The sequence below is a fragment of the Cygnus olor genome, chromosome 18, assembly GCF_009769625.2.
Source record: "Cygnus olor isolate bCygOlo1 chromosome 18, bCygOlo1.pri.v2, whole genome shotgun sequence".
NCBI classification, from domain to species: domain Eukaryota; kingdom Metazoa; phylum Chordata; class Aves; order Anseriformes; family Anatidae; genus Cygnus; species Cygnus olor.
The window spans coordinates 915415-938912 of NC_049186.1; the positions used below are offsets into that span (position 1 = coordinate 915415).

Consider the following 23498-nt stretch of genomic DNA (forward strand, 5'->3'; position numbering starts at 1 on the left):
CTTGTGGATCCCTTCCAACCCAGGATATTCTATGATTCTCTGAATCTAAAACCAAGCAGAGCAGAAGTGGTGTAACTGGGGCCAGCACACACTCCCGTGGGACTGAGAGGATGTTCAGGACCACAGCTGGGTCCTTATTGACAGGGTTTCTTGTTCCTGCATCCTCCTCCATAGGCAGAGCTGGAGCACACTGGCTGCAGCTGTGTGAGCAATTGGGTGCCTATGAAATTCCTTGTATCAAAAAAGAAAGAAAAACACAGAAACACACGCACACACACACACCAAAAGCAATAAAGCACTTTTCTTTTTTTTTTCAGCCCTCTTCTTCCAGCCAACACTATGCCAGTACCTGAGGATGAATGGTTCTTGGTCCCTTCCCTTGCCTGCTGAAGGCCCTGGAGGGGAGAAGCTCTACTATGAATCATCAAAAATACAGCTATGTTTCTCTGGTGATCATCTAATGTTGCTGCATTCTTGTAAAACAGAAACAGACAATTTTATTCAGAAAATAAAACATGGCATGAAAAGTCACAGCAGCCCAGAACAAGTGAAAGTCATAGAGTCTGGATCAGGTGAAAAGTGCATGAAAAGACTTCTCTGATGAAAACCAAAGATGAATAGATCTCCAAGATCATTAAGATAAAGGCTGTTTGCCTCACTGCCAGATTTCAGAGCTACACAGAATTTCACTCATTCTGTCCTTCTTTTCTGTCCATGAGGAGAGTAAACTGCAGTCAGCTGGATCATTCACACCATCACAGCCCAAATCTCTTTTCCCTTCTCCATACCCCTTCCTCTCAGCACAGTGCCCTCCACCCAGAGTGGATGGGTGGGATAGTCTCCTTCTCCAGACCACAGAAAACAGCTATTGCACAGATGCTCGAAAGTGGAAGAGTTGTAGCTGGCATCACAGGAAGAGTGAAGCTTACCACAGGTTTACCAGAGTTGGAGTGTGGATTTCCTTGGGGCAAAGCTGATGAAGCTGTGAACAACTCACAAGTAGTGGTCAATGAGTGTGGGGACCAAAGTGAGAGAAGTGGTTAAACAGCATCTGTGAGGAGGAGATGCAGGAAATATTATTGCCAAGACAGCATTCCTGAATTTATGGGAGAGGAAAGCTTATTAAAGCAAAACAAAGAAAGGAAGAAATTAAGACCTGAAAACAAGATTTGGTTTGAGCAATGTAACATTCTTGTTTGTTCTGCTTATCAGGCATTGTACATGATGAACTGTGAAGTGCTGGAAAGGTACAAAGAAGTAACCTAGGTTGCTTTCTTTTTCTTTTTCTTTTTCTTTTTCTTTTTCTTTTTCTTTTTCTTTTTCTTTTTCTTTTTCTTTTTCTTTTTCTTTTTCTTTTTCTTTTTCTTGTTTTTGTTTTTCTTTTTCTTTTTCTTTTTCTCTTTCCTTTTCTCTTTCCTTTTCTCTTTTTCCTTTCCCTTTCTCCTTTCCCTTTCTCCTTTCCCTTTCTCCTTTTCCTTTTTCCTTTCCTTTTCTTTATCTTCTTTTCTTTTTCCTTTTTCTTTTTCTCTTTCCTTTTCTCTTTCCTTTTCTCTTTCTTTTTCCTTTCCCTTTCTCCTTTCCCTTTCTCCTTTTCCTTTTTCCTTTCTTTTTCTTTTTCTTTTTCTTTTTATTTTTTCTTTTTCTTTTTCTTTTTCTTTTTCTTTTCTTTCTTTTTCTTTTTCTTTTTCTGTCTCTTTTTCTTTTTCTTTTCTTTCTTTTTCTTTTTCTTTTTCTTTTTCTTTTTCTTTTTCTTTTCCTTTTTCTTTTTTCTTTCTTTTTCTTTTTTCTTTCTCTTTCTCTTTCTCTTTCTCTTTTTCTTTTTCTTTTTCTTTTTCTTTTTCTTTTTCTTTTTCTTTTTCTTTTTCTTTTTCTTTTTCTTTCTTTTTCTTTTTCTTTTTTTCTCTTTCCTTTTTCTTTTTCTCTTTCTTTTTCTCTTTCCTTTTCTCTTTCCTTTTCTCTTTCCTTTTCTCTTTCCTTTTCTCTTTTTCCTTTCCCTTTTTCCTTTCCCTTTCTCCTTTCCCTTTCTCCTTTTCCTTTTTCCTTTCCTTTTCTTTTTCTTCTTTTCTCTTCCCTTTTTCTTTTTCTCTTTCATTTTCTCTTTCCTTTTCTCTTTCTTTCTCCTTTCCCTTTTTCCTTTCCCTTTCTCCTTTCCCTTTCTCCTTTTCCTTTCTTTTTCTTTTTCTTTTTCTTTTTCTTTTTCTTTTTCTTTTTCTTTTTCTTTTTCTTTTTCTTTTTCTTTTTCTCTTTTCTCTTTTCTCTTTTCTCTTTTCTTTCTTTTCCTTTTTCTTTCTTTTTCTTTTTCTTTCTTTTCTTCTTTCTTTTCCTTTTCCTTTTTCTTTTTCTTTTTCTTTTTCTTTTTTTCTTTCTTTTTATTTTCCTTTTTCTTTTCCTTTTCCTTTTCCTTTTTCTTTTCCTTTTTCTTTTTCTTTTCCTTTTCCTTTTCCTTTTCCTTTTCCTTTTCCTTTTCCTTTTCCTTTTCCTTTTTCTTTTTCTTTTTCTTTTCCTTTTGCTTTTCCTTTTTCTCTTTCCTTTTTCTTTTCCTTTTTCTTTCTTTTTCTTTTTCTTTTTCTTTTTCTTTTTCTTTTTCTTTTTCTTTTTCTTTTTCTTTTTCTTTTTCTTTTTCTTTTTCTTTTTCTTTTCCTTTTCCTTTTCCTTTTCCTTTTTCTCTTTCTTTTTCTTTTTCTCTTTCTTTTTCTTTTTCTTTTTCTTTTTCTTTTTCTTTTCCTTTTCCTTTTCCTTTTCCTTTTCCTTTTCCTTTTCCTTTTTCTCTTTCCTTTTTCTTTTCCTTTTCCTTTTCCTTTTTCTCTTTCCTTTTTCTTTTTCTCTTTCCTTTTCTCTTTCCTTTTCTTTCTTTTTCCTTTTTGTTTTTCCTTTTCGTTTTTCCTTTTCCTTTTTCCTTTCCTTTTTCTTTTTCTTTTTCTTCTTTTTCTTTTTCTTTTTTTTCTTTTTCTTTTTCTTTTTCTTTTTCTTTTTCTTTTTCTTTTTCTTTTTCTGTTTCTTTTTCTGTGTTTCTTTTTCTTTCTTTTTTTCTCCTTCTCTTTCTTTCTCTTTCTTTTTCTATTTCTTTTTCTCTTTTTCTCCTGAGTGAACTAAAGTGAATTAAAGATTAAACTTTAGATTTCTTCTATTTTTACGAAAATAAATGCAAAGTTACTAAAATGCTCTCGGTCAGCTGTAGTGTGTTATGCTATATATGGTTAACAAACTGACCTGCCTCCACAGCTTCCATAATGCTCTATTTCTCTCAGGGCTGGCTAGTTGGTGCAATCAAAATGGGATTATGTCTTGTGCTGTGTGTTGGGACTTTGTGCAGGTGTAAGCTCTCCAGCTGATACTGCTTGTGCCATCTTCTGGCTTTTGCCTTTTCTCAGCAAAGAGGTGGCTGCTGGCAGCTGCCTGGGGCTGGGAGTGAAGAAAAACACATGTGGTGAAAGGGGGCTTGGAGCCTGCTGTGTTTCTGCTCCCAGCCTGAAAGGGGTCCAGGTGGGTCTGGCATTGCTGGTGGGCTTGGCAGGCAGGAAGGAGCAGCACAAACTGCTATTTTTGTCTGCCTTGACCTTTCCCAAAGACTTTAGTGTATCCAAGGCAGAGTCTGAAAGGGGCATTTTGATGCTTCCCAAACTATAACTCAGCATCAGTGAGAACAGAAAACTATGTTCATTTGGGAAGAAGGAGAAACCATCCCCATGTTCCTGAGTCAGATGGAGAAAAAGGTGTTCCTGGGCTCCTGCATTTCCTTGGATAGTCAGTGATACTCGTGCTCCTCTTAGAGGTGCTTTGGGTACCTGCTCTTTTTCTTCCCTCAATACTGTCACCCAGCCTTGCTTTTTGCCCTGGGGAGCACCTCCCCTCCTTGTCTCCTGCAAGGGGGTAGGGGGACCTGGCAGAGCTCAAGGAAGTGAAATCACATCTTTCCTTCTTCCTGCTTAAGATACTTGGATTTATATACCTATTGTTATCTTTAATTAGTATATTCATGGCTTTATGCACCAGGTAAACAGTCTTTTACAGTCCATTTAAGATAGGTTTCTTCATAAATCATTATTTAATTTCTTTGAGAACAACATGCGTGATGCACACAGTGACAGCAAGATTCACAATGGACAGGGTTCTATAAATTCCCCTGCACTGGGAGTGCTGATTCTTACACTATTTTGTAATACTTTATTCTCGTATTAAAAGGGAATTACAAAATTGCCAGCCTCCATGCAGCTCTTCCTAAAGCTGTCCTCTGTCCTTCACCGGTGTGTTTCATTCTGGAATAATCCTTCATGGAGCACACATCCCTAAGTGGCGGCCACATGCCCATTGGGCCAAACACCCAAGAGGGAGCGAGTCTTGGAAATAATCAGTCAAGGCACAAATTAACATAAACATGCCTTCTATGCTGTAACTGGGAGATATACATCTATTGTTATGTTCTAAGTACTGGCAACTTAAACGGATTTTTAAAGACACAAGACTGGAATAAAGAGATAACACTCTTTATTGTTTTCAAAAATGGTAAACAGAATATCTATTTTTGAAAAGGGGAAATTATAGATCAGTTTGTTTAACTTCCATTTCCAGAAAAGTACTGGGACAACTAATCAAGCCAACAAAAAAATACTGTAACAAATCAGGGAAAGAAATAAATAACAGGCAGTGTGAATGTGTCAAATCTAATCCTTCTGTGATACTTGTGGATAGGGAAGAAGCAGTACATGTCATCCATCTTCTCTTTAACAAGGCTGTTGACACTGTCTGACATGACACTCAGAAACTTATTGGGAAAACATGGTCTGTATAAAACTGCTCAAGGTGGTGCAAAATGCTTAGAAAGGCACATGCAGAAGGAAGATCTCAATGGGTCACTAAATCCCATAAAGTTCCCTTACATTCTATGTTTCTTTCTAGAAAGTGAAGAGTAGCACTTTATTCAATAAGAGACCAAGCTGGAAGGGGGCACAGGCATGGATCAGAGTAGACTTACAATTAGAAATAATTTTTAAAAAGAATTTAGGATGTGAGGATATTTACAGAAATAAATCCAGTGAGAATTAGTAAGGAATGACCTATTGCACATGCACAATGTACACAGCAAAACACTCTGCAGTTGTCCTGCCGAAACAGCCTTGGATCACAAGCTGGGTCAAGACTATCAGAGATGCAGTGCAAGAGTGAAAAGGGTGAGCATCGGGCTGGCACAGTGCAGGCTGCAAAGCACATCGCTTAAACCTCCTGCTCTGCTTTGATGGGCATGCCCTCAGCTTGAGTGCTACATTCTGCTGTGCATCACATTAAGGAAGATAAAAACCAACTGAAGAGAGCCCAAAGGACAGAAGGAAAGACCAGAAGTCTAGAAAATAAGGCCATCAGGACAAGATTCTAAGACTGAGGGTCTGTCTGGAGGAAACTGGATTGAGGGGAACCCTAATAATTTTTTCGTTCTAGAAAAGGCTACCAGGGAAAGAAATTGAGCATTTTACTCTCTGTATCTCTGTTGAGTAAGTCTAGAAGTTAAAGGCTTGCATTTCAGGAAGAAACTGAACTGAAGATTGCTCAGAGTTTGAATCTCCATGAAAGAAATCTATTGAGAACAGGATGGACAAACTTCTGTCAGGAATGTCTGGAGGAAAGCTGATCTTGGATTTGGGCAGGAGAACTTTTTCGGGTTTCTTCCAGATGTACCTAGCATGCCCATATGGTTGTGTGGATTTAGAGGGGGTGTGAAACGCTTAGTTCCAGGCTCATGACAACACTGTGGTGTTTTATATCACTTGCTCCCAAACGCATGCTCTCAGCTGTAACAGCTGAACACTGTTTCTTGTCTAAGAGGACCCCTTTCAATCAGCTCAACTGTGCTCCTGCTTCATGAGCCGTTCTTCACCCTGCAGAGATCATTAAAGGAAAGCAACTGTGAATCCATGGCACAGACAGCCAAGAGGCACCACGGGAACGTAGGCGTTTCAAGAACCCTCTCTCTAACCTCAGAGCACAGACCATCACGGCAGCCTTTGCCAACAGAACAAAATGAGAGCTATCTCTGTTCCTCTGGAGAGGCAAGGGCAACACTGGTGCAGCATCCATGGGAGGAATGTGTCCTGTTCCTCTTGTTATGGCAGCAGAGATGTGATTTACATCTCTTGGTAGGCCACAGTGGAAGCAGCAAATCACCTCGTTTACACGGGTTCAAAAGGCAATTAGAGAAATCCATGGAAGAAATACCCACTGAGGCCATTAAACATCATATCTTGCTCCTGGTTGAGAAAAGCCCTGCATCTCTAAGTTCTGGATGAGGGAACTGAAAGAGATTGCTCTGACTTTCCACATTTCTCTTGGCTGCAGACAGGAAGGTGAGCTGGACCAACCTCTGCCCTGGCCCAGCAGGACCATTCCTGTGTTCCTGAGCTGCATTCCAGCATGTTTGTCTGGGACGGCCACAGAGTTGGGGTTTATTAATGCATAATTAGGGGCTGGAAATGAGACAGGACTCCTGTGTTTCAGAGTCCAGCCACATCCCAGGCTGTCTGCTTTCTGGATGCAGCTCAGGAAGAGCCAGGAGCCCTGACCTGCTCTTACTCCTCCCTAGGTAAGCGAGTGGTTTCACATGCTGCAAGGGGTCAGGACAGGATTTAGCTCCAAGCCTTCCTCTTCCAAACAGATTCTCCCCTGTGCCGGACAAACAGCAGCAAAACAAACTGGCAAAGCAAATGACATCCCATGCACAGAAGCATGCTTTTATTTAAGCAGCACTGAAGTTTTCAGATGTGAATAGCTTATTGAGTTGGACAAAAGTCATGGCAATAAATGTTCCTTTCTAACTTCACCCTACAAAAATATCAGTGAATAATAGAGTTGTGTTTTTCTAAGAATATTCTTTATTGATTTACAGCAGTATCACATTAAAGCACAGCATTAGAGCTTCTTCATTAATGAAATAAGACACAAAAGTCTCATTATATTAGTGATTTTCACAGAGAAACTCAGTAAGCTATTTTTAATATTCTCATGGAGCTATGCCAGAAGGATAATACTATGTTCTATAGCAGAGAAATATACTTTCAGAAAGATTTGACTGACTTTAAAAGTGTGCTTAAATGCTCAGGCATGCTATCCATCCACACAAAGTGACCAGGGAGAGAGCAGTTTTATCATTAGAGTAGAGCAAAACCCTAACAGAGGGAAATCCCAGTTATTACCCTATCAGTTATACTCACCACACCTGGTACCTGGGGAGGTCAGAAAGAAGGGATGGTCCCTCCTCCCTCTCTCAAGGCAGTGGGGTGAATTGTTGCTGCTGTACTTTCCTGCCAGGAATGATGCATCTCACCTAGCCACAGGTATCTGAAGAAAAACCTCAGCCCTGCTTCTGCAGCTCCCATAGAGGCTGGAATCCCGTCCCCTTACCCAGTTTCCAGATTGCACTCATTGCACTTTTTGCCAGTGCAATTCTCATCCTAGTTTCTTCTCTCTCCCATGTTTCCCCACTGTTCCCATATGTACTTTTTTGGTGTTGCAAGCTGATTTCAGGAAGAGGGAGCACCAAAACAATGCTGTACTGAGCGACGTACAAATGAGCAAAGCAACCCTTCCAAGCAGCCTGTTCACCTCTGGCTGGAGCAAAGCACAGGGATGACCTCAGTTTCCCTTCTGCTATGCTGTGATTGCTCCTCTTCATATGATACCTATTTCAGACACTCCCACACTGCGAGGGACTATTTCAGGATGAATGAGGGGCTCTTATCAACTTTCAGGCTCATTTTCAGTGCAGCAAATCTCTCTGCTGAGTGAGCAGGATCACAACACACAAGTGCCAGGGGCTGCCTGAGGATTTCAAGGCAGAAGGACATTTAAAACCACATGTCAAACCCTGGTTCAGTGTTAACAAAGGCGGCCTCCTTCAGGAGACCTGGAGCAAAGCTGCTAATTATTCCCACTGAGAGCCCAAGGCTGCACAGAGCTCAGAGGAGCAGGGGTCCATCAGGGAGATAAGGAGTGTTTTAGAGCTTCCAGGTGTGTATTTGGATGACAGCAATCCATGTTTGGGAAAAAAAAAAAAAAAAAAAAAAAAAGCAGATTCAGTGGAGGCTGGATTCCGTGTCATCCCCTCCGTGGTTTCAACAGAAACATCCAGGGGCTGGTGAAATCTCCCACTTTCTCAGGACAGCTGCTCCCTTTTGATCCTGTTCCCTGCTGAAAAGTGTCTGTGTCTTCCTCCCGTCCTTGGTGTTTGTGCAGAGCACACCAGGATGGCAGACTGCTTTCACAGCAACACGGACGGGTAACGCCCAACCATTATCCCTGCATGACACACACAAATACTCAGGGTGTGTAGGAAACTCAGGTAATCTGCACAGCTCTTTCAAATTATGCCCATCTGTCCAACAGATATTCCAAACTAAGAATCAAAATCAGCAGCCAAGTCTTATATCAAGCAGCCAGGCTGAATTTGCAAATATCTGGAAGGCAACTTCATGCTCACTCACAGAAGTTCTTATTTTGAGCAATGACTATGCCAGTACAGCAGACAGGAGATCATTGCAGGTTTGGGCCTTAAATCTGAAAAAGCTGAAGAGATCACAGGCACATATGCTTGTGCTTGCCCTTTGTCCTACCTATCACAGGCATTTTAGCTGAGCTTGACCACGACACCTTGGGATGATGCAGAACCATTCTGACCTGTACCTGCCTGTGAGAACTTCTCAGCAGGGCTGAAGACAATTTTAGTCCAAAAGAAGTCTCCTGGCAGCACTCTCCTCTGCTTCCAAATGGGCCTCAATTGCAAACAGATGGTCATAATTTTGAAACCCCAAGAACCACAGGACGAGACTACAGCATGCTTGAAAGCACCTTCAGGAATCTCTGGCAAGATCTCCAACGTGACAATGATGTTTATGGACTACATGCATCCATCAGGAAGGGATCTGTCATGTTTATGTTAATGTTACAATTCCTCTTGTTTTACTAACATCTTTGCTAGTAACCATGTTCCTTCTGAGCACTGTTGTGGTGGTTTGCAAATGCAGCCCTGAGCACAGAACACGCAGTGCTTCTGCTGGCTTCATGCTAGTCTCTCCTGTAACAGATTTGGACAGTAATACTGTAACAAATCCACTGCCACCTTGGTCTTCATGCCTGTCACTGTGCAGCAGACCATGGCTGCTCGTAGCTGCAGGCGACAGCAGCTCTGGCAGCCCAGTGCTCCTGCTGCTTGGGCAATGTTCCTCCAGTTGTGAACCGCCTCGAGCCTGTTCCAGCCTCGCTTTGTGGTCCTCCAGGACTTCTTGCTCCCATTCCCCTTGCAAACACAGAGGCTCATCGCCAGGTTTTATGGGTGTGCTAAAACTCTCTTTGGCCAGCCTTCTGATGCCATCTCATAATTAGTAGTGCTTATATGTCCTGGCTTATTTCCCCCCCCTCCTTTTTTTTTTTTTTCCTTTTCTTTTCTTGTTGTTCACTTCCCAGGGTAGCTGGAACTATGCTTCAGTGTGAGCAGTGCTGCACAGTGTTTACTTTCACATTCCCAAACAGTCTCTTGCATCCTGACCAGTTCAGCCATCCTTGGCTAAACTAAGTACCACTGAGGACAATGTCTATTGTCCTGCATGCTGCTAGCTGGCCAAAGGAGCACTTCACATCTGGTATGAGCATTGTAGGACTGTGGTTTTGGGAGAAGCACCCATAAAAGGAACAAACCAAAATTCATTACCCCAAGCTGATTAGCTGATTAGTGTTTAACATTCACTGGTTACAGCAGTATGTTCTTACCTCTGAAAACCATCTGCAATGGCAACACCAGCCCCTGCAGCTCCGTAAGTGCCTCCAGAAGTTTTAACGTGTCCTTGGAGGTACCATATCAGCCCTGCAGCATCAGGAAGATGAGGGTGATGAGCACAGTAGTGGTGGGAAAGAGCTTGGCTTGGTTCTCACAATCACCCTGTCTGTGCCCTGACCAGCCATGCGGCCTGGTGAGTGTGGAGTTGCAGCCATGGTCATGATGTTGGTTGACCACAAGATTTTTATTTTTTTCTAGTTTTAACACAGTAAAGGAATTGTCTGCCTGTGAAAGACCTAGCTAGGCTCCTGTGTCCTGCCCATCATCAGCATTGGATAAGCCCATTCAGGGGAAACAGTTCTGTTCTCAGTGAGTTTTACTAGCCTCCCTCCTTCCCTGCCCCTGTAACACATATTCCCATATATCTCCCCACCTGTAAAGCCCATAAGCCCTCCAGCCAGCACGATGTGTGACTGCTGTGCAAAGCTGCTATCAGACTGGACACGCCATTCCCCATTGCAAGTGAAGCTCCTTAGCTCCTTAATCCTTCACCCAGGGGAAAAAAAATAATAAAAAAAATGCAAGAAAGCAAGAAAACCAGGTGCTGCCCCACCCAGTCTGGAGAGAGGTTCGTGAGCGCTAGTCAAAGAGATGTGGAAACCAGCAGTGCTACAGGGCCCGTGCTCTTAATGCACCTCTCTCTCTGGAGCCTTTCAGGGGCTGACATTGTGGATGTTGGGACAGCTACTGCCATTTCTGCAAACAGGGCTCTGTGTGTTCAGCAGTCACTCAGACACAGATGGTGATTTATTTGCAAAATCTCCAGGATCTTCATCTGATTTTGGATCCTTCATCTGTGATGGGTTTGACTGTACTCTGGTTACTAAGCCTTACAAGGGAACTTACTGAAATAATTTCCTTCCTTACTGAAAAAAAAAAAAAAACAACAACCACAAAACAAACAAACAAGCAAAAACATTATGGAAGTAAAATACCAGCAACACAGCACAATTGGGCATGAGGAAAACCATGGCAGAGCCAACAGTCTTCACAGACCTCAGCAACCAAAATGTTCCTCTACTGCAGGAGAGATCAGAGAGACAGGGCAGAAGGTCACACTGAGAAAGTGCGTTTGTAAAGCAGAAACTGCAGCAATATGGGAAGGAAAGTAGAGGTCTTACCCCAGTCCCCAGAAAAGCCTAGTGAAGCATTGCCTACATTGATCTCTTGTGTCCCCACATTATACGCTCCAGTACCACTTGCCCCTGAACTGCATGATTTGGGAGGATGGGGGAATAACGACAAGGCAGCAGAGATTTTCTGCACCTTCTGGGAGCTGTCATGCAGGAGAAGCAATGTCTGTATAGCCACAGGGCTGCAGCAGTAGCTGCAGAGAGGAATTGCTGCTGCTCAGCAGCCTCAGAAGGAGCAGCCCTCTCCCTGCAGCGTTCTCTATGTCCAAGCCAGAAACTGAGGCCTGATTTGGCCCTAAATGCACGTATAACAGACACAGCTGTGAGTTTCCTCTCTTCTCATTTTAAAATATATGAGCTGGTTTGCACAGCCCCAGTGTGAAGCAGCTTTTCCCATCCGTAGAGCTGTTCTCCAAACACCACCCCAGTGAAGCAGCCACAGCGCTAAACATCTGCATAAATGCATTGTGCCAGATGTTACCAGAAGATGATGCAGCACTGGATCTGGAGACGGATTCCTGGAAGTGCCACCCCTCCAAGTCCTCCCAGACCAGCCCTGAGAAAGCCGGATCCACAACAAACATGGGAACAGAGTGCAAGGGCTCCAATCACAGCCCATCTGCCCCCTGGGAGCTTTTGCTTGTCACACAAACAGAGCAATGGACACACAAGGAGCACTAGGGCAGACAGAGCTATTGTCACAGGAATGTCAGAGGAAGGCAGGATCTAGCCTTAGCCAGTTGGCACACAACCAGCTCCAAGCAGGTCTCCCACAGAAACCTTCCTGGCTGGTGATTAGCCATGGGAGCAGGCTCTGGGTCGGGGCTGTCTCACCAGTCTCTCTGGGGCTCCCCAACTCTCCATGAGGTTGTGGCTCTGGTTGAACTGTCAGCACACAAGCCCTGACCGAGCAGCAACATGCCTCATGATTTCCAGGCACAGGTGCCTGCTCTGTCTCCTCCCAGCCCAGAGTAACCAGCGTCCCAGCTGCTCAGACCTCCTCTCTGGGCTTTGCAAGTCAGTGAAACACCGTGGTGCAAATCCACATAAAGCCCTGGGCCATCTCTTCTGCAGTGAGATGGGGGCCAGCCCTAGTCCACCCCAGGTGCTGCCTTACCACTGAGGGCAGACCTGGTTCCTCACGGAGCCCTGCAGCTAGGACCTGGCCATGGCCCGCATGGCGAGCCCCTGGTCTAACCTACCTTCCCTGAGTCCATAGCCCTGTCATGGGCAGGGGCTGGTTCCCAGGGCAATTGACATTGCACCGTGCGCTGCCTGTACTGATGACAATTTCCATTAAGTTAGTTAAAAAAATTGCTTGCGCTGCCCTTTGGAGAATGTCATGAGGATTATGTGGTGCTGTGTGGTTTTTACGCCATTCCTCTGTAAATTGTACAGCGGTCAGACAGCTCAGAGTGAGTTGCCTGCAGGGTTCACACATGCACACGTTCACGTCCACACTCACAAACACTTGCGCACGCAGACACGCAGATACAACTTACGTACTTTCTTTCCTTGTTGTCTCTTAATTTAAAAACCCATTCAGAGTGAAAATATCTGTTTCCTCTTTGTGAATGGACAAATCTAACACAGATGGTACATTAACTGGAAACATATTTTGTTCTAGTATGTTCATATATTCTTTTTTTTTCAGGGACAGAAGACACCATTTATGATCATCTCTTCAACCTTCATAATCTTTACAACTTGGTGATCTCCTACTAAATGTTGTAACAAGTCACCACTTCTTCCCCTCTTACCCCTACTACAACAGCACAAGTTGAAAGTCTATCAGTGTTAGCAGTGATGGATCAATTATAAGGTCCTGATTTGGAGCAAAGCTGATTTTGCTTTTGAGTGCGATGAAGTCTATGGTACTTTGTGACAGCCTTCTGTGACTCCTTTGGGATTCCTGTTCACCAGCTGAGAGCACTGAGAAAACCGAGTATGAAGCAAGTGCCAGAGAAAGTTTCTTAAAAGTTTCTGTGTAAATCTGTAATTTAATTTTACATAGGAATGGATCTTTTGTAAGGAACCCACCAGTCCCAGATGGAAGACTTCAAATACTGTAGTTTACACTAAGTCCCTAGGTAAGATGGCCTAACACACAAATTACCTGGAAGAAATATTTAAGCCTCATTTCTTAGTCAAAATTCACCCAACTTCCATCTCCAGCCAACTAATCCAGATAGAGATGGTTACTATCAGAAATAATACCCAGGTGAGAATCCGAAAATAGCCATAGCAGTGGCCTTGACACTGCACAGTGACAAAAAGAAGAGAGTAATAATAGGAAAATAGTATCTGTGGTCAGGGAGTTTCTGAGTCAGAGATAATATCTGCATTTAATTTTTTCAAAGGTTTTCTTTTCCATGCGCAATGCAGTATATTCAAGACCACAAATGGACCAGTTTTACATATTAAAGAATCATAGAATGGCTTGGGTTGGAAGGATGTTAAAGATCATTTAGTTCCATGCCCCCTGCCATGGGCAGGGATGCCATCCACTAGATCAGGTTGCCTAGGGCCCCATCCAACCTGGTCTTGAACACCTCCAGGGATGGGGCATCCACAACTTCTCTGGGCAACCTGTTCCAATGCCTCACCACCCTCTGAGCAAAGAGTTTCCTCTAACCTCTATTCTAAATCTCCATTCTTTTAGTTTAAAACCATTCCCCCTTGCCCTGTCATTGTCTACTCGAGCAAAGAGTCACTCTCCATCTTTTTTATAAGCCCCCTCTAAGTATTGAAAAGCTGCAATAAGGTCTCCCTGGAGCCTTCTCTTCTCCAGGCTGAACAGCCCCAGCTCTCTCAGCCTTTCCTCACAGAGGTGCTCCAGCCCTCTTGTCATCCTCATGGCCTACTCTGGACCCGCTCTAACAGCCCCACATCCTTCTTGTGCTGAAGGCCTCAGACCTGGACGCAGGACTCCAGATGGGGCCTCACCAGGGCAGAGCAGAGGGGGACAATTCCCTCTCCTGCTGCCCACCCCTCTGTTGATGCAGCCCGGGACGCAGTTGGCCTTCTGGGCTGCAAGCGTGCACTGCCAGCTCGTGTCAAGCCTTTCATCCACCAGAACCCCCAAGTCCTTCTCTGCAGGGCCACTCTCAGTGAGTTCTTCTCCCAGTCTGTGCTCATGCCTGGGATTGCCCCAACCCAGGTGCAGCACCCTGCACTTGGACTTGCTGAACCTCGTTAGTTTCATGTGGGCCCACTTCTCAAGCTTGTCCATGTCCCTTTGGATGGCATTCCTTCCTTCTGCTGTATCGACTGCACCACTCAGCTTGGTGTCATCTGCAAACTTGCTGAGGGTGCACTTGATCCCACTGTCTATGTCATTGATATATATTTTAAGCAATACTGGTCTCAAGACAGACCCCTGAGGGACACCACTCGTCACTGGCCTCCATCTGGGCATAGAGCAATTGACCACCACTCTCTGGGTGCGACCTTCAAGCCAACTCCTTACCCACTGAATGGTCCACCCTTCAAATCCATATCTCTCCATTTTGGAGAGCAGGATGTCATGAGGAACCATGTGAAAGGCCTTACAGAAGTCCAGGTAGATGACATCAGTCAGTATTCCGTTGTCAACTGATGTAGTAACTGCATCATAGAAGGCCACAATTTGCCTTTGGTGAAGCTGTGCTGGCTGTCTCGGATCACCTCCTTGTCCTGCATGTGCCTTGACATATCCAATATAAGTGTAGCAAGGACCCCATATGAAAGAGGAAATAGTTCTGAAGCAGGCAATGAGGGGATAACCAACTAAAAGATGTCTTTCCCTGCCATTCCCTTTTAGATTCCACACTAAGGTATATACATGCTTGCTCATTATGATGTGGATATCCTCATTACCTCCAGAAATACCTAATCCTTTCCAGATTCCTAATGAAGTTTTCGTGTTAGGGAGCTTATGCACTACTGAGTCCCAGAGAATCACAGAATTCTTTAGGTAGGAAGGGACATCTGGAGGACATCTGTGCTCCTGTGCTCCAGCAGGAACACCCAGAGCAGGGTGCCCAAGGCCATGTACAGTTGGCCTTTCAGGATCTCCAAGGAGGGAAACTCCACTAGCTCTCTGGGCAACCTGTGCCAGTGCTCAGTCACCTGAAGGTTAACCATGAATGGAGCAATATATGGTGTTTTTCTTGTAAGAGGATGCTTCTTTTTATGTTTTCAGGAATACCTTGGTTTATATCACAGATCACAATTTCAAAAATAAGTTTTATGTGTTCAAATGTCATTCACATTCCATCTATCAGGCTTGATTATGTATTAAGGAGTGTAACCTGGATTGAACTTAACCCATAACTAGGTAGCTCCCAAAATTAGCTAAGAAGAGGCAGATGTTAAGCGCAACCTGTCTGCAGGTGCTCTGAGCAACTTCCTCAAGAATGCACAGATCATGAAAGCAACACAGAAGGAACTACAAATGTGAACTAGATGAAACAAAAATGGAAGCTGCGCTTGGACTCATCAGTGATCTTTCCCCAGGGCATCAGGGAAATGAAAGTTTATTATCACTTTGTTTGTTTAATCACAGGCATGGTTACAAGGGAAGGACAACAGGCAGAGCCTCAATACTGAGTGCTAATGCCAGTCTGAGGGGGGTATGAGGAGACTCTGTACCTGGGGGGCTCAGTCCTGCTGGGTGCTGAGCAATGGTCCTGACCAGTGGTGCACTCAGGCAGAGACTGCAGCCTCACCCCAAGAATGGTCCATTGAATACAACAGAGGGGCCGTTAGGCCTCAGCACCACTGTTCTTTGCAACACCTAGGCTGAAATAACTGACAAGATGGGATCACTCAAACATTGCCAGGGCTGGTTCAAAGCACATCCCTGATGAGCAGGTCAGGGGAGATGGGACAACAACAAAGGTCATGACAAATGGCTGTCCCAATTTCAGTTTGGTTTCTGGAAGAGGAAATAAAGAAGCAGCTTTGACACATAATGAGATGACAATCCTTCTCAGAAACATCTCAAAAGATACCTGAAAAAGAAACCCAGAAATGAGAGTGACTCACACATTAACTCCACTGGGGGTTGGGGTGGGGCAGGACAGAGGGACATATAGGCATTGGACATAGCCTTGGTTTTGGGTAGAGACCAGGCAGCTGTTCAGGGACACCATGCAACTGAGAGCAGGGCTAGCTGAAGGATGTGGCAGAAGGGAACTGACTCCAGTCCCCCGGCCACCCTCCTTACCCTGCACATGATGTCCCCACCCAGCAGAGAAGGCAGCCCTGCCTGGGGAGCACGACCAGGGCCCCTCCATTTCCAGTGTGTTTCTGTACTGGAAGCTGAACTGAGGACTTGACACATGAGAAAACAAGACTCAAGGTGATGCCCAGTCTACCAAGCATGTGGCTGCAGGATACAAAGACACCTGCCTGTGAGATGAGTGCTTTGTGGGGTGAGCCATGTCTGCATGCATCACAGAGTGTTAGAAGCTAGGAGAAAACAGTTCTGCAGTACAGCCCCTTCTCCTTTACCCTTGCAAACTGCAGCTATCAAGGGCCAGGCGCCAAGAGCAATGCTGATCGTGAGGTGTCAGGAAATGTTTGCCATGACTTTATCCTTAAAATGACTCCTGCAGACATGAGTCTCAGCAAAAAAAAAAAAAAAAAGGTCTTACCCAACCTCTGGGTGCACAAAGCAATGCAGACCCCCAAGAAGAAATGATGGGTCATTCAATGAACTCCTATTAAAGTGATAACTAAACTTCAGGTGGCCAGCAGGGAACAGAGTGGGATGACTAGTTGGGTCCAAGGCAGGGTCCCCCTCCTCTGTCGCTGCTGCTTTGATCACTCATCCAGACAGAGAAAAATGGGAGACTTTTGAAGTGTGCAAGCAGGTGGGTTCCCACCTGACTGTACTAAAGGAAAAAACAGATCCTAGGAAACAAATGAACCTCTTAGTGGCTTAATAGAAGAGTGATATTTGTGGTGCTTGTGCAAGTGAGAGGCAGCTCAGAGTTCCGTTATGGAAATTTTGCTTTGTGACAAATATGTTATGAATGACTTGTCCTGAAACTATGCCAACATGTAGGTGCTGCTATCACAACATCCAACGACTTTAACTTACTGTGAACGTTCTTGAGATAAATCATGGAAAACCTTGCTTATGCTATCTTTAGTCACTGCAATGTTTCACTCTCACAAGTCACTCACAGCTCTAAAAATACAGTTTATATCATTGGATTCCTGGAATTCTTTTAGTTCTTGCATTCTGATTTAAGTGGCATTAAAGCTGGGCTGTGCGGTTCAAAGCTGCAGGCTGATATTTCATTGAGGATTAGATATCACCTGGGTTCAATACAATGTTTACAATATTTATTTGATTTGGATCCAAAGGTAATTTGGAAAATCTTCCTGTAGATACACCTAGTACCTGGCTATGTGGAACAAAGGCTAGATTTTGTTTGGGACTAGATAGTAATTTAATAACCTTTCCAATATAGAATTAAACTAAAACACATGCTCACCACAAGAGCTGAGAGAAGACTATTTAGGGTTTTCTCCCCCAAAACTGTAGGTATCTTGCTTCTTCTGGCCTATGCACTGTGATGTTGTGATGACTTCTGGATCAAAATCTCTCTCTCCTGTATTTTTGTTTCACTTACATGTCTTTCATAACAGTTGTTGATTCAGAAACATTAAGAGCAAAAAAGTCTTGACCTCCCACCAGCCTTTCTGGATTTGATTACCAGCTCACCAATGGCTAATAGTTTGAACAGAATTTAATGCTCTCTAATTTTCCTTGATACGGACTAGGAAGCACGTTATTTTTTTTTTCTTTCTTTCTTTTTTTTTTTTTTTTTAGCCTAACTGGCAGCCCAACAAAGCCCAGCAATAAAAAGCTCCATTCGTGTAATAAACTGTTGTAAAATCTACTGCTTATGAACACGGGCCCTGAAAATGAGCAACCTTCCTGCACATTACATTAAATGCAAACCAGATGGGCCCTTGAAAATCCTTCTCTTTGTAGCAAGGGGCTAAAGGAGCTGGTGGTCAGAGGGTCTTTTTCACTATACAAATAAACAAATGAGTTTAACTACATTATTTTCCAAAATCAGCAATGGGAAACCTATGTGGAAACATTATGAGCAGTTAGCAAACATGCTGGTGAACCAGAGTAGGCACCAGTGGAACTCTTCAGCTCTCTTAAATGCAACTGTCTAAATATCGGAGGTGGGGTCAATCTCATGCAACTTTCTAGTTAGTGGCCTCTGGCCACATGCCTATGAACTGGATCCATGACCTGCTGTGTAAGCTCTGACACCCAAACTTGGAGATGCGTATGGATAAACTTGGAGACACAAATGTGTAAAATGAATCCCTTCCCTAACATGTCTCAGTCAGATATGGTCATTTAAAGTTCAATAGTCATTCAAGAGAAGGGGAACCCTCCAGAGGTGACTGAGCCCATCCTGAGCAGGTTTCATGAGGCAGAGAAAACCTCAACAGATCAGGTGGGCCTCACATTTAGATAACTCTTTAACTTAAATACATTTTACTTTTAAATAAAAGTAAAGTAAATACATTTTACTTTTTGAGTCCTACGGACAGAGAACAAGGGATAGCGTCCCTGAGCCAGGGACTTTGCTATCTCTGGAGTGCACCAGAGGATGTCTAACTCCCCGCACACTGAGCATATGAAATGAGACAGCCTTTAAGGAGTTGTTTGGTATCAACTAGCTCCAGCATGTCTTCTGATCCTCTTTCTTGTGATTATAGGTGATATCATAAAACTCTTTCTGAAATCCAGCTGACTAAATTGACACTGGGAGAGATGCTTGGCCAAAATCATTCACACGGCCTGCTTCCTCACCACCTTCCCCAGTGCCAGAAAGGTGTGCAGAGAACAGATTATCTTCAGTGACACAGGGGGGTGGACAGGGTACGGGTAGGCTTGATGCAAGCCAGAGAAGACAAGCAGAGAAAAGTGTTGTACAGGTGTTCCTGTGGCACAGCTGCCACAGGTAAAGAACAGGTGTGCAGCATGATGGGATGAGGAGGGAAGGGAAGGGAAGGGAAGGGAAGGGAAGGGAAGGGAAGGGAAGGGAAGGGAAGGGAAGGGAAGGGAAGGGAAGGGAAGGGAAGGGAAGGGAAGGGAAGGGAAGGGAAGGGAAGGGAAGGGAAGTTATTACCAGCTGAAGAAAATGACCCTGGGAGCATTGATTCTTTAAAGTGTTACCACTGGCTTGGTGTCAAGATCTGAGAAGGTTTTAGGTAGACCGGGAAAAGAGATGCAGTTTATGGATCCTGAGGCTGCTTAAGGTGTTGTCAGGAACTGCTATCCCACCAGTGTGCAGCTGTTTATTACTGAGGCTGGGCGGAGCATTTGCTGAGGGTGAAGTCACCTTGTTGAGCTCTTAAATGCCTGCCCTGGAAAGGCAAAAGTGCAAGAGCCCATAGGTCCAGTACTCAGTCAAGGTGCATACACAGTGGCTAGGGTGGGAGGTCGAGGCATAGCTCATCTCTAAACCCAGTGTCACTAGTGACTTTAGGAAGGCCCACAGTCATGTTTGCCTTAGGGTCTTCTAAAACAGCAGTTCACAGCTCTGCTCAGTTCAGGCCAGTGTGGACCAGAACTTAGGAGGAGGAGATGCCATTGAGCATTTAAACACTGTGGTCTGTGGTTTTGGGTGCAGTTTCGGTATGTCACAAAAAAAGGGCAGCCTGACAATGTATTTTCCCAGAGGTAGAAAAGGGACAGGGATTGGGGGTAGAACTGGGCAGACACATGTCAGGATTCCTGCTGAGTGTAGGGTTACCAGTCTCTGTTGTCCTGGGCCTATGCATCCAGTCCCAGGTTTTTGTAGGTCCTGCTGGATGGGCTTTCTGCTTGCTCAAAGGTGATTTATTTTTACAAATTTAAATGAAATCCCCTCAGCCATTTCTGAATAATACAAGAGTTTAAAAGACTATTTTTCTATTTAAAAATATTCTAGCTAGACTGTTTTTATTAAATCAAAGTTAAATCAAATAAAGACTGTGGTTTGAAAGTTCAGACTGAAGCAGGAGCTAGTCCTCTCTGAGGAGCTGTGCCCTTGATGAATGGGTGTCTGTCCAAGCCTCACTGAACAACCACAGATCACCAGCTGGAGGGCTCTGCTGGGAAGAGCATGGAACACCCTGTCCCCTTAGGAGATGGGATGTAGCAGGGCAGGAGGAGGGGATCACATTCATTGCACTTGTTTCTTCTTGAAATAAAACATTACAAGCAGTCCTGGCATGCCACTAGCTGGGTTCAGGAGGCCTTACATGCCTTGGCAGGCCCCTGATGACAACAGATGGCAGTTGCATGTCTTTCCCCAACCTCATTCTCAGCCACTGCCTCCTTCAGTGGCATAGTCTTGGATGGTGGAGCCCTGCTCCCTCCTGCTGCTCTCCTCCTTGTGTTTGTGGGCTGGAGGATGAGGGCAAGATTGGTAAATACACCTGTACAGATGCCCTTCATGGGACTGGGAAGAAAGGAGACAGTGACATGTTCCTTTTTCCCCACAGCAATCCCAAGTACTAAGCCTCCATCCCACAGTGGGGCACAGGGTAGAAATTCTCTGCTGTGGTAACCTTATGAAAGGCACTGAGTTGGATAAGGAGGCTCTGTCTTGATGGGACAAATCTGCTTCAGGACTCCGTGGTGGCTTACAAGGCAATGGGAGGTGACTGCTGTGTCCCGCTGTGGAGGGTCGCCTGTAGGGCTGGGGGGTGCCACCCTCCTTCTTTGCTCCCCAGCTGGGCACTCCTCAGGCTGCTCCGCCAGCCCAGCAGGAGCTGTCACACCAGAGAACGTGACATCAAAGGCAGGCCTGGGCGCCACATGAGATGCGTGACACTTGGCAGGCCCACCAGCTCCTGAGATGATGTGAGATGAAGGAAGACAGCTGTTCCCGAGCAAGGCCAGCAGGAAGAGCTGAGCCCTTACACTGTCTAAAGGTGTGAAGGAAAGGGAAAAGCAGCAAAAGGAGGAGAGCAAAGGGCTGGAGAGATGCCCAGACTGTGGGGGTTCTTTTCACTTTGAGACTTTGCAAACAGCCCTGTGTACAGGGGCTGCAGGGGTGGAGCCATGACCTGGTGGACCACCAAGCTGATGGCCATGCAGGGCATGAGCCTCCAACACACGGTCAGCTGCGAGGTGACTGCCCGCAGCCCTGCAGGGCTTAGCACAGTCAGTGTTGGTGTCTGTGTATCTGCTGGTCATGTTCAGAGGTGGCTTTTGCCTTTGGGCACCTGGAGATGGTCTTTCTCTGCTTTTTCTGTGACAAAAAACATGTAGGAAAATGGTTGCAAAAAATAAGATTTGGAAAGCTATAGAGGAAATGTGAAGGTCTGTGTGCCATCTTTCTTTCCCTTTGGTATCATGTTATCATAAGTATACTTTGATATCTGGGACAGCAGAAAAAAAGTGCTCTCACTGGTGTGACTGAATCTGACTATGGACAGACTCTGGGCCTGATTCTCTGCTGTGTTTTTCCAGTCTGACACCAGTACATTGCCATGATGACATCATTTGGATTATTTATGATTTATAGTGATTGAGAAAAATTGGGTCCTGTACAATAATGCAAACAATCAAAGATGCAAAGCAAAAATAGTGCCTTCAAGCTGCACTTTCACATTGTGTGATATTTTGAACACTTCATGTTGAAAGCCTTAGAGTGCACAAAAGGAATTTTCTTCATTTCATATATTATACTCCTGCCTGAAAGAAATAGCAAACAACTCCTCAGCCCGAGCATGCTTTGCCTAGGCTGAATTGTGTTTTTTTTCTGTCTATCAGCCTTCTTCCAACAGATCTCCACTGAAACCTGGATCAGCATCTGCCAACAAGACTAGTTTCTGGACCCATGGCCAAGGAACCACAAATGATCCTTTCAGAGGCCCAGGCGAAGTTCTGCTCTCTGTTACATTGATCCGAAGCAATTTTGCTGAAGACAAGATTACCTCAAGCATTCAGTGCTCTTTGAGAGTGGAACAAGTCTATCAGTGTGTTTGCAAACAAAATACCCGCTCCACTTCCTCACTGACCAACCTTGCATCACACTTATTCCCCAACAAATTCCATTACTACCATCAGAACACCAGTTTCTTCCTAAGACCTTGAAATGTTACATCTCAGCCCCAAATTATACCAAACACTTGGATTGAAAAGCACATAGCAACTGCCTCAAGTCTGACAAGAGCACTTAAGCCTACACAGAAATATTGAGCTTCCATTAAGTCTTAAAATATTGCCACCAAAAATACCTTCAAAAACCCCACACATAAGAATAATGATGAGCCACAACCCAGCACATGTAAGAGATGCTAAATCAGCATTTATCCAGTCTGTTCACACTCACTTTCCCTCTCTTGACACCACTGGGAGAGGTACTCACCATTCTTCCGCTCTGCAAAGGGTGGTGGCTGGAGCTTGGTGCCATCTCTCACTTCACTGACAGCCTTCTCTTTGGGTGCCTTTTCTTCTTCATTTCCACTTGGTGCACTTTTGTGGTCCGAGCAATCCTGTTTGATCACACCATTCATCACCGTGCCTGCAGGGACCGATCCAGATTCTGGCTGATCCACTTTGGATGCTCAAGTAGAGAACCAGACACCAAAGCAACCCCTGAAAGAGAAGAGGAGCAGGTAAGAACAAATTCTCCGGTCAGTCCTTGTAACAGTAAACGAATACTGGCATTTGTAAAGCAATCATACCACAAACAATTATTCCATCTGTTGTCATGCATTAAAAACATTTCAGGGGAAGACTTCAGGATTCATTATTGCCTGTATGATCCTGCCCACCTTGTCCGCTGGGTCTGCATCCCTGGCTGCTTTGATGGGAGAATTTTCACCCATAAGCACAGAATATCTTCAGAAAGCCAAGGGTGTTATGAAAAAACACAGCCATGGGGCACCCAAATAAGAGGACTCCTGAACAGTTAGAAATGCAGAGCAGATCTACAAATGGAGAACAACATTTCTTTATGTAAGGCTCTGGCTAGCTAAGCAAACCAGCTAATGGAAATAATTGCACACAACACAGAATAGGCTGCTAACTGCGTGATACAGATAGCAAATGATCAATAGCAAGCAGCAGCTAGCCTTCGTTCCAGAAAGTGTACAAATACCCTGCTTAGTAAAGCGTGCATCCAAAACTATTATTTGACATCAAAGTTGTGATTAACACACACAGTAGAGTTAAAGCCTTTATGAAGAATTTCACCAGATTAGGTAAAATTTTTTGAGAGTTCTTGAAAGATGAGAAGAGTTGTTTGTTTACTACATTGTTCTACTGAGTTTTATATGGAGTTCAGTCAAAATACATGAGGAAAACTCACAGGAAATTCTATAAATTCAGGTTTCACTTCTACAAAACATCTAGGGAAGGAGGTGCTTCCCTTGATGACACTTATATCTCACTGGAGAGTGGGAGTGGAAGGATACAGCTCATGCCAAATATCTTTGTGGGATGTAGGCACACGACCCAAGAGGAGCTGCTGATACTAAGCACAGCAGCAGAAGGCTGCAAGGACCATTTCAACAAAGTGTTTTGT

General features: G+C 44.2%; 1 protein-coding gene across 13 annotated transcripts in view; it reads right to left on the reverse strand.

The window, feature by feature from the left end:
• The window catches only part of MYOCD (myocardin), a 255320-nt gene that overhangs the window by 95063 nt on the left and 136759 nt on the right, over window positions 1-23498 (reverse strand). For 12 of the 13 annotated variants that reach the window (XM_040530218.1, XM_040530199.1, XM_040530189.1 and 9 more), the window contains one exon: window positions 22338-22567. In XM_040530218.1, coding sequence (XP_040386152.1) covers window positions 22338-22382 — 45 coding nt within the window. In that variant the 5' untranslated portion in view covers window positions 22383-22567. Of the gene's footprint in view, window positions 1-22337; window positions 22568-23498 lie in introns of those variants that run through there. The other variant, XM_040530211.1, reaches the window with a different exon arrangement.